The sequence below is a fragment of the Dermacentor silvarum genome, chromosome 7 (genome assembly GCF_013339745.2).
Source record: "Dermacentor silvarum isolate Dsil-2018 chromosome 7, BIME_Dsil_1.4, whole genome shotgun sequence".
Classification (NCBI taxonomy): Eukaryota; Metazoa; Arthropoda; class Arachnida; order Ixodida; family Ixodidae; genus Dermacentor; species Dermacentor silvarum.
The window spans coordinates 7,083,249-7,099,253 of record NC_051160.1 but is presented as its reverse complement, the minus strand read 5'-3'; the positions used below and the strand labels follow the sequence as shown (position 1 = coordinate 7,099,253).

Sequence of the window (16,005 nt, the reverse complement as noted above, 5' to 3'; positions counted from 1 at the left end):
GCTGGGACACCCTGTTTATATAACATCGATTAAGAAACCGCAAAGAACACAACAGAGATTGTTAAATAGTACAGCATATGCACAATTCCGTGAGAACTGATGCAAAAATGTTTAGCTGTCTGTCTCAATTTCCAACGCGCCTCCATCTCTCGAATGATAGTTCAACAAGCGCAAGCGAAGCTTTGCCTTGCAGTGCAATGGTGGATCTTGGGGTATTACATGCGATGTATACCTTCAAGCTCCGCCGAACCGTCGCACTGTATACGGAAATGGGCAGTGAGAGAGAGACAACAGAGCATGCCCAATGAGCCGCGTAGCGCGTCGTCGGTGGGCAGCACACGCTCCGGCCTTCAACGAGAATTTTCGCATGACGCCAGCAGTCTCTCGTCAAGTGTGAATTTTGACCACGGATCAGTGAGCTTGAACGGTCTTCGACGTCTCGGTTTTCGCAGGCCCCGACCAACGACGACAGTGTCGCGTCGTCGTCGCACTCGCTCTGTCGTCCGGGGGCCGTTGTGCGTCGTTGTAGCTGGGAGCAACGCCGACTGCCCTTCTTCTACGACCAGGACGAAGCCCGCTGCCTGCCCTTCATGCATCTCTGCCTCGCTAGAGGCGGATTCCGCGACAGGGACACCTGCGTGCAACGATGCCTGCTGGCACCGGCGTAACATGCCATTGTGCCGCTACCTACCTTCGAGATCGTCGGCGCGCGCGTAGCCCGATCTCGGAGGCTTAGGTGTCAGGCCCAGAATACGTATGACTCGGCCCATGCGTATTCAGCCATGCGCAGAACGCTGCAGACGAACGCAGAGTGCAGCGATACGGGGGGAGGGGGGCGGGGACACAATTGGTTTGTTGAAATTCCTGCGGCAACGATTGACGCACCGACAACGCTTATAAGATTGTGATGTGTATAGGTAAGGGCACCTAAACAGCTTTCGAACTTTCTTATGCATAAAATTATATGAAGTGTCATCGTGCGTGCTAGGCTGGAACTATGTAGTGATTCTATTCTAATGCTGTTCCTTTTGTCGCTTCCCCAGTAGATTGGCGCTGTGCTCACGTTATTACCGGGATGGGCGGGCCGGGAACGGTGGATCATAGGAAATTTCATATTCACTTTTATTTCTGAATTGCCCATGAGACAGAGGCTAAAGGCTGCAGTTGCATGAAGTGGTCTTTGCATGCCCCTCTCAGTTTGAAAGAATTGCATTACTAAAAAGAAAAAGCAAACGCACACACGCAGAAAAAGTTCCAACTGGCTCGCATTCTACAATTTGAGAACTGATTCTAACAAATGTTTCTTCACAAATTTTAACAGAACTCACTCGTTATGAAATTACAGAAGTGATGCGAAAACATTTTTTCATATTAAAAAAGGTAGTTTAAACGAAAATGTTCCAATCGATATGTAGCAAACACGAAAGTGGTGTCATAATTACCCGTTACAAAAACAACATATTTAAAAACAAACTAAAGCACCAAAAGCTATATTAAAAGTGTCGTATCTAAAGTAATAGCGGAATACAGTATAGTAGTTCATAGAAATAAAAAAAAAACTTGAAATTATACAGACATCATCAGAGTCCAACATCAGTATAGTTGTAGAATAATCGACATTTGGGCGAGTTGGTACCAGTTGAACATCTTGAAGGGGAAGCGCAAAAACGACTAAGACAAAAAGCAGCAAAGACGCTGTCTGTGCTGTCCTGCGTCTTTCCTGTTTCTTGTCTTAGTCGTTATCGCGCTGCCCCTTCAAGATGTTAAGGGGAGATGCTCCTCAGAAACATTTCTTTTTAAATAATAATGCTGGGTAAATGAAAATTTTACCACTTATAGAGCTTGATCTCTTCATTAGAAATCTACTTTTAGTTTTAGGATATCTCGATGCTTTCATGTCCTAAGTACCATGCATAAGTGAGAAACAGTGCATGTTTGTGCAGCTGCTGGACTTAGCAGTTAGCATGATAGAGCAGTGAAAAATTATTTTTCTTGTCCCTAACACTCCACTGAGTGCTAATAAGCAAGATAATGTGATTCCCTTTACAGGCAACATTTTAAGAGAATTTCGTATCTGGTGCTTCATATTCAGTGGCTGGTGCCCGAGTACATTAAAAATTTTCACCCTTAAAAAAATTACTTGATTGCATTAAATCCTAGATACGTGCATTCTACATATTCTAAAAATTACGCCCATCAAGTGTGGTCTTGATTGGACCACAATAAGTACATAAAATGTTGTGCACAAACACCTTCTTTTGCCCAAAATATGAAGTTGAGAAAAATGCGATTGAAAGTTTTAAAAGTTATTTACTTCTGTTAATTATCATTATTACTTCTCAGGGAGATTGTGATGTGGCAAAGCTAACCTTGGAGAGAAAAAGCTTTGGCCTACCACCTTGCACGAGCCCAATGGCGTATGAAACCGCGGTTTGACGCATCGCGCGCTTAGAAATGTGTCTTATCTGTGCCTTTTCTTGCCACCTCGAGGGCTTTAATCGAGTTTATTATACTTTTCCCGATCATTTCTGGCTCTGATTTCTTCATATGTGAAATATGAGAGATCAATGTTGCTGAAACAACTAAAAACACAAAACCAGTTTTTTTAATGAAAATCGCCGTTTTTTGACCCTCCTCTCCCCTTAATTAAATCAGTATAGTTGTAAGATGCATAGCGAACACATGCTATAATTTTCCTGATGAATCACTCCAGCTCACTGTTTCTTCATATTTATTCAGAAGTGCGTAATTTGATAATTTAATGTGTGTTGTCCGTAATAGGTCCTGACATTGGGTGGATAGTCGATGTACACCTGATACCTGTAACTTTCTGTAACAGTGTATCCTTTATACAATTTTCTGTAGTTAGCATACTGCATGAGCTTTAATAAGTAGATCTGGTGGCCTTCTTGTATCTTATGCTTTATGAATAATTTCCGCGTATGTGATTCATGAATGTCCCCTAATTTAAGTTCATAATATATAGAACTCTCAAATAGTCGAAATACCCCTTTTTGCTAGACTAGTAATCTATTACGATTGCAATCAGTGGTTATAGTTAGTTCAAAGCAACTTTATTTCGCAACTTTACAAGGTGGCCGAAGAAAAAGCTGCTACACTGTAGCTTGACTGGGCTCCAGCCACCCATCAGCAATGGAGACGAAACACATTTAGCATTTCTGAACCTTCATGAAAAGCATTGTACCAGACATATCCAAGATTACATTGCAATCAAACACGCGTCTCTAAGGACATGTAGGAAGTAAGAATGAAATAGAAAGGCTAAGTACTCATAATATACATACATAATACAATGGTCAGACACAAAAAAAAACAATTTTTTTAGTATTATTTTTATTGCGTGAATAAACTACTTATGTCTTTCTTCGTTAACGCTGTGATGTCAATATTCATTGTGTCATAGTGATTTAATGTCGTTCGCAATGTATGCAGAATACTCTGTTGGCCGTACTGTGTGCGCGAAAAACTAACGTACCGTGTTCCCCAGACTAAAATACAGTATATGAGTTTTAACGCGATAGCGTTAAAACTCTCAGGAAATCTGGTGTCGGCGTCGGCGGAGTTTTCCGTGAGCGAAAATTTCGTTATATATTTAGGTATATGCATATGCCACGTATTGTTATATGACGTGCGGTATATGCGGGTTATATTTCCACACCCTTCTGTCACTAAAGTTGCTCATACCTTGTCTTGCATTCTTGACAAGGTTATTCCGCGGAATTTTGGGAATGACAACCCACAAACAAATGTCATGAAGCAAAACACCGACAGCGCATGACCTAGATGTTAAATCTGGGCAGACTGAACTATCAAAAGTGCGAAACAATAACAGACTCCTGAAAATAATGTTTTTTTTTTTTTTTTTTTTTTTTTTTTTTTTTTTTTTTTGTCGTGGCTGTCTACTACCTCTGGGATCAGCCCACGCAAGAGACCGCGTTTCTACTAGAAAACTCGCCTTCGTGTATAGCGTTCGCCGCCAGCGTTTCCCGGTGAGCGTTGCAGTTACAGAATCTGCAGTTGCTGGGAAGCGTGAGAAGCAGTCAGGGGTGTTTGAATGCTATCGCGTTCCACTCTAGGCGAAGCTTAAGCGTCTTCAAAGTTTATCAATGTACTAATGACTAGTAGAGGCCTTAATTTCCAGCCACAGCGATAATATTTATTTATTATTTATTTTCGTACTCTCAATCGCCCGAAGACTTTACAGAGAGGAGGGGCAAGAACAAATGTAAGTATTAAAGGCGGACTTGAAATTCTTGGAGTCAGAGATGGCGGTGATGGAGGCAGGGAGGTGGTTCCAGTCTTCCGAGGTTCTTGGTATAAGTGCGTCAGAGTAGATTTTTGTGCGACAAAGGGGTACACCAACTTTCTGGGAGTGATCAATGCGAGATGACACGTACGATGGCCGATGTAGTAATTCTTCCTTAAGTGTGAGATCGAAGTAAAGTATTTTATAGAAGAGGCACAGTCGAGAACACTGTCGGCGCAGAGCGAGGTCTGGTCTAATAAATAAATAGGTCTAATAAATGAATAATTCTCTCAATGTAATGTATAGCCTTGCCTATGTCTGATGTCAAGTGTGACATGTGCGTATTTCTTGTCATGTTTTCGTGGAACCAGACTTCCAGAAATGTCCGTTAATTTGTCCGCGTAATTCGTGTTCGCCTGTGCTCAATTACATTACCTGATGTGCCACGTAAGTTTGTTGGCGTAAATATTATGTCATCAGCCTCTCTTAATTATGGGGCTTTACGTGCCAAAACCACGATCTGATTATGAGTCACGCTGTAGTGGGGGACTCCGGAATAATTTCGACCACCTGGGGTTCTTTAACGTGCACCTAAATCTAAGTAAACGGGTGTCTTGGCATTTCGCCCCCATCGAAATGTGGTTGCCGTGGCCGGGATTCGATCCCGCGACCTCGTGTTCAGCAGCCCACCACTGAGCAACCATGGCGGGTGTGATCAGCCTATAGTTACTCGTATGTCCGTTGCAGGAAGAAGGCCTCTCCCAGTGATCTCCAATTATCTCTGCTTTATTAGGTAAGGTATATGTACAAGCATATTCGTAGGCAGATGAATACATCAGATAGCGCAAGTGAATGAACAAGCGATTGCAAGTTACGCAACGGCAAATTTCGGATTAAAGTGTATTACAAGTGGCAGATACAGAAATACAAATTTATATAAAGAACGATGCCTAATAGAGCTGTGCAATTTACAAAAAAGGTAAGAAATGCAAGTGCATCACGAGCTGCAACAGGCGTTGCTCACAAGCTCATAAAATGTATGAGTAGCAATAGCAGTGACTAGCAGCTGGGCGACAGATTGTTCCAATCGATTATCGTTTTAGGTATGAAGGACTGGGAGAAGTGGCGTGTATGGCATGAAAGCGCTTTATCTTGCAGTAAATGATCGCGTCGAGGGTAGATTACAGAAGGTGTTTGAAAGAAATCTTCGTGAAGCAAGTTATGATGGTAAAGCTTATGAAAAAGCGAGAGCTGAGCCGAGCCGAGCCGAGCCGAGTGCAAGATTCTCGAGTTCAGCACGCCTTTTTAGTGCCATTACACTTGGGTGTCGTCAATAAACAGAATAAATGAATCGGACAGCACGCTTTTGCACGGATTAAATGTCGCATGTTATATATACATGGTCAGGATCCTAAATAGCTGACGCATATACGATTTTGCGTGGATTAGAGTGACACATGTTCGTCTGCGCAAGTATGAAGGAGCGTGTTTAGTGCTCTGTTTGAGCAAGCCGAGTGAACCGTTTGCTTAAGCTATAGTGTGCTCAATGTGCGTTTTCTATGTTAAAATTGAAGTTAATTTAACACTGAGATATATGTAAGAAGACGCATGCTCTTTTATCTCCGTGTTAATCGAGAAAGTACTTAGAATGGTTAGTGAAGAGACAACTTTAGTCTTAGAAACATGAAGGGACTTTAGTCGTCTTGAGCACCACGCGTTAATTTCGTCAAGGTCAAGTCACTGTCATGAAATTATACGGTATATCACGCTGTCGTCAGCAAACAAACACATTTTTTTGAAGAATTAAACACGGCTAGGTAAACCATTAATATAGATTACAAAAGGCAAAGGCCCAAGCACGCCGAAGCACGCTACCCTGGGGTCCCCCAGACGAGACGTGGGCTGGATGAGAGCTGTAGTTGCTGGCTTTGGTATACTGCGTTCGAAAAGAACGAAAGGCTTGAATCCATAAAACAGTATTCGGGTCGATATTTTGTTCTGTAAGTTTGTGAAGAAGCCTGTGGTGAGGGACACAGTCGAAAGCCTTCGAGTAGTCAAAGGAGACTTCGTCAACTTAACTACCAACGTCTAGGGATGATTGCAATTAATGGGTGAATACGGCTAGTTGAGTGTCACTGAATAACCCCTGCGAAACCCGTGCTGGTATTTGTAGATGATGTTATGCTGCTAGAGGTAGTCAATGACATGAGAATAAATTGTGCTCAAGAAGCTTACAACTAGTACTTGTTAACGGAATGGGTCGGTACTTTGGTGGCGAAGACCGGTCACCGGATTTGAAAATGGGGATGCCTTTAGCAACTCGCCAGTCATGGAAGATGGTACCAGTCGAGAGAGATTGTTGAGAGAGCACTGACACAACAGGTGAAATGCTCGACGATAGATTTTTAAGTCTGGTGTTATAGAAGCCCACAGGTGTCAGAAGTAGACGATATCTTCAGTTTGTTAAGAAGAGAAGAATACCACCCTCACTAATAATTATTTCTGGCATAGAACTGTCAATTACGGTGTTAATGCTCGGGCATGATGTGGTATCCTCAAAAGTAAATACCATTGAAAAAGTCTCATTAAGAAGCTGCGCACAACGAGATTCGGTAATTACAGCACCAGAGTTATCAGTGAATACTATTTCAGGTTCATTACTAGAGCTGATTGCACGGCAGAAACGATTAGGGTTATGGGTCAGTACGGAAGACAAGCCATTGTTGTAAAAATTACGGCGGAAATCTTTGTCGCATTGTTTGTATCGATACCAGGAAGCTGTAAGTTTGTTTTCAAGTGCTTGCCCGTAAAGAATTTTTTTTAAATTAAGGTGACGAAGACATTGATTAAACCAGGGCTTTCTCGGCAATGTAAAAGTTTGGACTAGTTGGTGGCTTATACTTAACCATGCTTACAGCGCAAGACGTCGTACTTCTGTTGTACTTTATAGTGATAACGGGAACAAAGGTGTCAAATAATTTAGTAAGCATGTATTTTTTAATAGTGATCAGCTAACTTGGAATGAGCGGGACTTGCAAGTGCTCAGAAATTGGTCTGAAAATAGGGAGAGTTCAGAGTTCATTTGAACGTTGTTGTGACTTCGGGGTGGAGGACGAGAGACGGACTCTTTCAGCAGACGAAGAAGAAACGAAAAGCTTTATACAATATTTACAGATAGTGGATAATAGTGTACATGTAGCTGTAGGAGCGCATCAGACCGACTGGGCGGCTGGTGGCGACTCTCTGTCCTAACAATGGGCCGGTTCTTCCTTAAATCCCCTTGGCGACTCCTCGTCGACAGGAACCAGACGGGGCGGGTGCTGACGTCACCCGCGTCGAATTCTTGATTCCTCGCGGAGAAATGGCAGTTCCCGTCGCCTCGATGATGGGCACGTAGTATGGCACAACAACGTTTATGCAGCTTCAACTTTTGACTCCGATGCGTGTCGGTACATTGTTCACATTTACTGAGTTATATGTAGCCAGTCAATGCCTGAAGTAAACAGCGTATGATTCGTCACCAATAGTGTTTACGTTTATGTCGCCTATACATGATAAAGAAAGGAATGGAAGCACGGAATCTTGGGCGAGTTTGTGTGGATTCATGTTAAGCTGCACAGCGCGAAAAAAACATGGACACGAGGTGAAGAAAGGATAAGATGAGCGCCGGCTTCAAACTGAAATGTATTACACGCAAGAGGTTAAAAGGAAAACAAGAGCAACAAAGCGCATGCGCGTGCACATGCGCGGATAAAATGGAGGCACATTTTTCTGCAGATGCACTGCACTCTTGAACAGAGTCAGCGACGGCTGGCTAACGCACCTGTCTCTGGATTACTTGGAAACACCTACGTGCACTGTGCTCATCCTTTTGCATAATCTTGCGAAATGTGGTCACAACTTCCGGCAATTTTGGTTACGTCCAACTTGACGAACCACTCAACAATGTTCTCAAAAATGGCAGTTGGGGTAAATTTTTTTTTCGTTATATAATAAAGAGGAAAAAAATAACTGTTTCAGGCTCCTTGCAATCTGCGCCCTATGTGGAATAATGTGGGCTATTTTATAACACTCTTTTAGTCATGATACGAAGCTGCAAACTTGTAAAGAGAGAACATGCTTGTTTCACTTTCAGGGGGCACATAAAGATCATTCAGATTTTGAGTAACTAAAAACATATTAAATGATGTGAGATTAGACTTTATACAATACATAACATTAATCCAGCCAGCGTTATTTTAATTAACATAGATTTCTGAGGCGCATCACTCCTTAAAAATTTAGACACACCAGAAAGTTTAAAAGAAGGCGCTCCAGACAGCTGACGTATCAACATAAACATGTCTGCCCGCAGTGTCCACGGGCTCGCGGCATAAGTGCGTGTCGCCATCAACGTGATTTCCTCGTACGCGCAGTGGCGGAAGAGGCCAAACCACCGAGACCAGCCACGGTTCCTGCACAAAAGTGGGTTCGCTCGCTGATGACTGCCAAGCTTTTCTTTTGTTCAAAAATCACATCACGGTATCTCTAAACTAACAATGCAGTTGACGTTCTTGAATATGCAGATAAAATGTTCCACCTGTTATTGACCCCGCCATTACATGAAGTATTTATTTATTTATTTATTTATTTATTTATTTATTTATTTATTTATTTATTTATTTATTTATTTATTTATTTATTTATTTATTTATTTATTTATTTATTATTTATTTATTCAGTACCTGCATCGCCAATAAGGCATTACAGCAGGGGGCATTTCATTCGAAATAGAAAATTTTATAAAAGGGTATTTATACACTCGAAGCGTGGAAAAAAGCATCAAATGTAATTAGTACAACATCAGGCGCAAGAAGATTCCAGGAGCGCGTTGTCCGGACAAAAAAAATAATACCACAAAACGGCACCTTTAAAATCAAGTTCCTCGACTTTCAAATGGTGATCATTTTTGGGGATATATACGAAGGTGGTTTCATGTATTCCTCTCGACTAATGCCAGTATGGGAATGATATATGCTACAAAAGAATTTCAAACGCCGGTTTCTTCTGCGAGTCTTTAGGTCCGGCCATTGGAGAATATGTTAGCCTTTGTCATGCTGAATTTTTGTCATAGTTTCCAAGGACTAATCTGGCAGCTCTGCTTTGTATTTTCTTAAGTGTAAGGGTGTAAGGGTCCCAACATACACATATACGAGCGTTGATCTTACATGGGTGAAATACAATTGTTGTTTCATCCCATTGGGTGAAACTGAAATTCCGCCTCAAGAAATCGAGAACGAAACCGCTTTATTCGTTAAATAATTTATGTGCCTAGTCCATCGCAAGTCCGAGGTGGAAAAAAAAAACACCTAAATATTTCAATTCCTTTGCAGTAACTAAGTTAGCCTCACGGATTCGATACGAGTGCTCTTGGTAGGAGCGCTTCCTTGTAAAGGAGACGTGCATACATTTGCTCACATTCAACGACATCTTCCAACGTGCACACCATGTTGCCACAATGTCCAAATCATCCTGCAAAGCTACGTAGTCACTATGATCGTTAATGTCTCTGTACGAGATACAGTCAACGGTAAGCATTCGAAACGATGACGCGATGTTGTCTGCAATGTAATTGATAGACGGTAGGAATAAGAGTGGCCCAGTACTGATCCCTGGGATACCCCGGAAGTGACTGGGGTGTTTACCCGAAGAAATACTGTCCAGAACAACAGATTGCTGCCGGATGTATTCAGCAATCCATTTGAGCACATTTTCATCCAGATTATAAGCTCTAAGTTTTGATATATGTAAGCCATGCGCAACGACATCAAACTACTTGCGAAAATCCAAGAAAACACAGCCAACAATAGCCAGAGCCAAGAAGGAGGAGAGATAATTTATTAGAGAGGTCGGCCTGAGCTCTGGTCTGCTACTCTGCACAGGGAAGAAGGGAAGGCAAATCATGTGTGAATTCTCCCAGCTGTGTAGCGCATGAAATACGCGACAAAAATCGTGCTGTCTGTCATTTAGAAGATTTTGCTTTTCAAGATGCGACATTTGCAAAGGAAATGGTTATGTGCAAACAAAACAGGGACACAGTAATAGACGCGGACGAGTGCATTATAGAAGCATAATGTGCAATATAGAAGCATTATGCTTCTTTATTATTATTATTATTATTATTATTATTATTATTATTATTATTATTATTATTATTATTATTATTATTATTATTATTATTATTATTATTATTATAAGCATGCGACATTATAGAAGAATAAATTACATGCTCCATTATTTTGCATGGGATTTGTTGCGTGGACGTTGTTGCACGTTGTATTTTGCATGAACGTTGTTGCGTGGCCCACTCTTATGTACAGGCACTACATGTGCCAACTTCCAGTCACGGGGTAAAGCAGCGTGGTTTAAATAATATTGAAATAACCGACGACCCCGGAACAGCGCTTGAGAATTGTAGCCGGAATACCATCAGGGCCGCCGGCTTTGCTCTCTTTTATATCATTTAGAATCGAAGAACACCCGTTATCGAAAAGGACACCGCGGGCATGCGATCTACTTGAATCGGATACAAAACTTCAATATCTTGTGCATTAGTACGCGCAAACACGGACGAAAAGTAATGAGCAAAACAATCTACTTTGGATTCATCATTGTGAATAACGGTTCCATTGTATTGTAAGGCAGGGATGGTGCTATCATCTGTGCCATTTCGGTGGACGTACTTCCAGAACTCCTTCGAGTCCGCTGATAATTTTTGCCCGATGTTGGAAAAGTAAGCCTTCTTTGCCAAGTCCTTCATGTGTTTAAAATTACTTTTTATTTCACTGAGCAGAGCAAAATGAGCGGGCAAATTATTTCTCTTGTACTTAGTGTACCTAAATATTTTAAGCACACTGTCAAATGATTCAAAACCCGAAAAGCTGCTTCATTGTCCGCTCTCATCCACGAATTCTGCAGCCGTATCGTATACTGTACTTGCCACCGCAGATCCATTTTCGCTTCCCCTAAGCAACGGTGTTCCAGCGCCACCATGCGCGCTCACTTGTCGTGCAACAAGTGATGCAATAAATGACTTGCAACACCACCCACGTCGGCGTAACTTGCACTTTCTTTCTCTGCAGTCTGACGACGGCCACTCCCAGCGTTCTCCACTGCCTTGTGTCAGCCGTCTTCATCCCATGTCTGACCCCCCAATCTGCCCTGGTTTCCCTCGGCACCGCGTTACTCTGTACTCAATACATGACCTGTCCAGCGCCTCTGAATTCTTCCTTTTAATCTGCATATGCGCCGCGTATGCTAGTTCGGGCGTGAGCGATCGAGTGAGGCATCGTATATACATACGTCACCATCACGTGACACGCGACGGCGTCGCTTTGCCTGGCGCATACAGTGTGTAGGCTAATTCGGGCGTGAGCGATGGAGTGAAGCGTCGTAGTACATGCACGCGTGACACCGACGGCGTGGACACCTCGCTGCCATCAACACCCGGCCCGGCACGCGGCGGCGGCGGCAGCCACTGTCGTTTTCTGGCCGCGGAGTGCGTGACGCGCTCGCTTCAGGCTCCCGCCGTCTCGGATCGTTCGCTTCGTTCACGCTGTACACAGCTCAGTGCTTTCACCGGACGCGTCGTCCAGCGCACGGTGGCCGGCCGGATAGTTGACGGACGGAGCGAGCAGGAAGCGTCCCGACGACGCCGCGGCTGACCCAGCCGGGTCACCGCCAGGCGGAACTTGAACTTGCCGCCTCCTCGCTCACCCATCACTCCCTCGCTGCCTTTGCAGAGGTGCGCTCTCCGGCAAAGCCAGCCAGCTTCAGCCAGCCGACACTCGGCCAGCATGGCCCGCCTCTACCGGTGCATCTTCCTGGGCCCCGTCCCGCTCCTGATCCTCCTGACCGTTCTGGCGGCAGAACCGGTGAGCTCACCGTTGTAATACAGCGCCGGCATATTCGTCGCGCCGGGCGCCCCCGTGGCCCCAGGAATTCGGCCAGCGGCGCGCGCCAGACGTGCATGTGATCAGTGCGGGTTCAGATGAATAACTCGCGCCGGAGGTACTTTATAGGAGTGGCACCACAGCGCGGCTGTTTAAGTGCCATCTAGAATATTTCAGCAAGCCTTTGAAATGATGCTAGCTGAAGAAGATCATGAGACAGCGTATTGGGAGATCGACGCCAAGTGAAGGCCAACAAGTGGAGATTTGGAGCATGCATGGGCCCGCGTGCAGACTAATATTTTTCTAGAGCTGAAGTAACAGCAAGAGCTAAGGCGTTGGAGTGACGGTCAAGTAGCGAGAACAGGAAACAGAGGCCGACCAAGGCGATGGTTTTTTCTGGCTGACGTTTAAGTAATTGGTAATTGGTTAGCAGCACTTTGGCGAATGACTGATTTTAGGATCGCTTTCAAAAGCAGCGCAGCAGTCGATCGCTGAGCGGCCACGCTTACTGCTGCATTGTCGTTGAAGTGGGCCCGTTATACGGGGCGCAGTAGTTGGGAACCACCGAGTTCTATTCTTGCTATGTGATTTATCAGGCTCCTTACTCTTTTTGAAATTAAAAAAAGTCGTGAAAAATGCTTATAGGCAGGCGTATACCAGAGGGTAGGCAGCGACGTTAGCACCGTACCCAAGCGCTTTCCACGACGTTCGGAGAAAGAAGATTTTACAAAATTAAAACGTTAAGGCTATGTATTTTAGTACATTGTCACGGCGCAACTAAGAATGGCGCCAAAGTCAGAAGACGACGATTTGACGTGTCGAGGGGAAATCGGTCTCGACAGCCATCTTGTTTGTACATCGTTGCCTGTCTTGTAAATATTGTAAATATACATCTTTATAGGTGACTTCCGCAACGTAACAATATGCTTGCTCATAACTGAACTCATGTGCACTCACAACGGTGATCCTTTAATTAGGCATTTGCGCAAGCTCCATTCTGCGAAAGATCACGCCGATCGATCGTCCGGATGGTCCATGCTCGTCTTTCGCTTACGATACTTGCATTTTTTTTTTCGTCATTGTTTCGTTTCACGATGGCGTACGTATTGTAACGTTTGAAGTAGCTGCTTATGTAAATATTATGCATTTGGCCTGATAGTGTTGCGCACTAGCGCGAGTTATCACGATGTGAAAAGTGAAGCAAGTCAGAATCACATAGTGATAGCGGAGCGTGGGCTCTGGCGCTGGTTGAACGAAGCGATGAATCTCATACAGATAAATCCAAGGTGAAAATCATGCATCATATTGATTGATTCTCAACAGAAATTCACTTGATGGCAAACAGAATGTCATTAGAAACGGAAATTCTATAATAATTTTGTTAGGGATGCTAGCACCACTACAGGAGTGGCCGTCTCGCTGTTCCATCGCGCCCGTCTCGCTCTTCCCTCGCGCTTCCATCGCTCTTCTTCCAGTTATCGTGACCGATTACATTGTTGCAAAAAATCTACCGCCATGGACTATTGTCTATTGTATTCAGTTCGACAATTATCCGAGTATCGATCAGCAGAGATTTTTTACCATGACGTGAAACTTTCTAGTGACACGTTTTCCCGTACGCTTGCCAGCACTCACCACGGGGACTGTCAATGCATTTCCTGGTCAGTTGGTGTTCTTTCCTTATATCTCACATCGCCTTCGAACAGCACATTCTGACCCTGCACCCACAACACTACACCTATATATTACTTCGGGTAGATGTTCGAACATGTTCGTTGCATCGACGGCTGACAGAAGGGTTTACGCTTTGGAGCTTTCTATTATAACAACAATCCGGATATCCCGACGTGATTTGCTGCCGACACCTATGAATTTTGTGTGCGTTACACCTTGACGTGTCGCTCCTCTGCAAAGATAATGCATTATGCTCAATCGCATCTCAGCAGACATTACATTGAAGGCAACAGAAAGCCAATATAAGAGCAGTAGACTCTCTACAACAATTATTGCATGGTCTAGTAAGAGGAGCCTTTATATCAGGGCCGTCTGCCTATCCAAATACATTAGAATACATTCTCTCACTAAACAACCGCTGAAGCGATTTGAATGAAGTTTGTTGAGTTTAAGGGCGAAAACTGAATTCTACCGACTCCAGGAAGAAGAACTTGGTTTAGGGCCTCAGTCTTTACAAAAATAGCCGAAAATGGGTGCGTCACGCTTACAAATCCCTGACTCGTAAGCCAAAAGAAAATATATCGCACTTCTGCAAACTGCATCGGTAAGAGGCTTAGAACATTTCAGAATCATGTCTGGAGACGGTCAGACCACGAGGCTCATCTGTACTTAACTGCTCGTTGCTCCGGAAGTAGAGGTCGCGCATGGTCGGCTTCCATACTGATGGTCGCGCAAGTGGCTGCACTGGGATCGCGAGGCTCTGCCATTATACCGTGTCGGCGCGAAAAGAAGGACCACCCCCGTAGTACCGTTTCTGGCAACAACAAGAGCACCCAGGAAGTATCCAACCACCGCCACTGAAGTCTAATGACTCCGTTTTAAGGCCGGCGCATTAACCCCCCCCCCCCCCCCCGCCCTAGGCCTTTTCCTCATTACCTTTTTCTTTTCTTCTTTCTATTGTCTTTTCCCCGTTCCCATTAACGAACGATAGACAAAACACAACCAAAAAAGGCCTACATCAAAGAGCGCCATTGCACGACACTCCCCGCCATGCAGCGGTCCCGTGAGCCTTGACCTTCAGGATAAGGGCCGCGTTCTGCGAGCGCATCTGCGCGAGAACCACATGCGCGGAAGCGCGTTTCCGGACCTCCTCGAAATAGCGGGCTACCGCAGTGCGCGATGCGCGACCCTGCATTTCAACTTGGCCGGGGGCAGCCGCGTTAATACACCTGTCCCCCATAGGTCCTGTTTCGTGCAGTGGACTGACGCCGTGACTAGAATGGGGCGCGCGCGGTGGGCGGTTCAGAATTGCACGTACGCGCTTGAATTTATTCCCCTATACTCTGAGAGCGCCAAGTGCATCATTTCCATGGCGTTGAATTTTATTATGCATGCAGGCCACCCGCCCTGGTGGCTCAGTGGATTGGCGTTGTGCTGAGCACGAGGTCGCTGGTTCGGTTACCAGTAACGGCGGCCACATTCGATTTTGGTGACCGAATGCAGAAACGCTCAAGCGTCGTGCTTTGTGTGCGTGGTAGAACCGCAGGTAATCCAGAGCTCACCACCACGGTGTCTTTTACATCCCGTGATTTGTTAAATTTATGTGCACTCCGAACCCCGTGGTACTGCTTTTGTCCTTGCTGAAAAGTGAACCCGCGAGCTCGTAGAACGCCATAGCGCCACTGAGTCGCTGCGGCGTAAAATAATTGATAGGTGTCTTGCATCCCACGGCTACGCCAGCTGGGAGATGGTCAAGTAACAACGCTCGAAGCCGAATGTTGTTAAAGGCATACTTCAGGGCTGCTGATTACAGGAGACCCAGTGAGATAATGACAGTAAATCTGTATAGACATGATAGATTATTAGTTCTCATCGGTAGCCTCACCGAATTTCCTTGACGGAAAAAAAGATCGCTTATTTGGGGTAAAAGAATTCACCGATGTTTACGATCCCACTTAATGCGAAATTTCAGTGCAGCTCTATACGTGTTTTCAATTCGTGGTACATTGGCTGGCGCGAACAATCCGTTTCGTGCGGCACGTTGCAAACGGGGCGAAGTGTGGCGCGACTGCCTTGCTAATCGGGAGACCGCGAGAGGCAGCTCGTGGGTGACGCTTGGGTGCCATTCGCAGC

At 44.6% G+C, this 16,005-nt stretch overlaps 1 protein-coding gene across 1 annotated transcript in view; it reads left to right on the top strand.

Moving 5' to 3' along the window:
* Positions 1-11,813: 11,813 nt before the first annotated feature.
* The window catches only part of LOC119458427 (delta-like protein 1), a 54,846-nt gene continuing 50,654 nt past the window's right edge, over positions 11,814-16,005 (top strand). Inside the window, exon 1 of the mRNA XM_037720263.2 lies at positions 11,814-12,180. Within this exon, the coding sequence (XP_037576191.1) occupies positions 12,103-12,180 (78 nt within the window). The 5' untranslated portion in view covers positions 11,814-12,102. The remainder of the gene's footprint in view (positions 12,181-16,005) is intronic.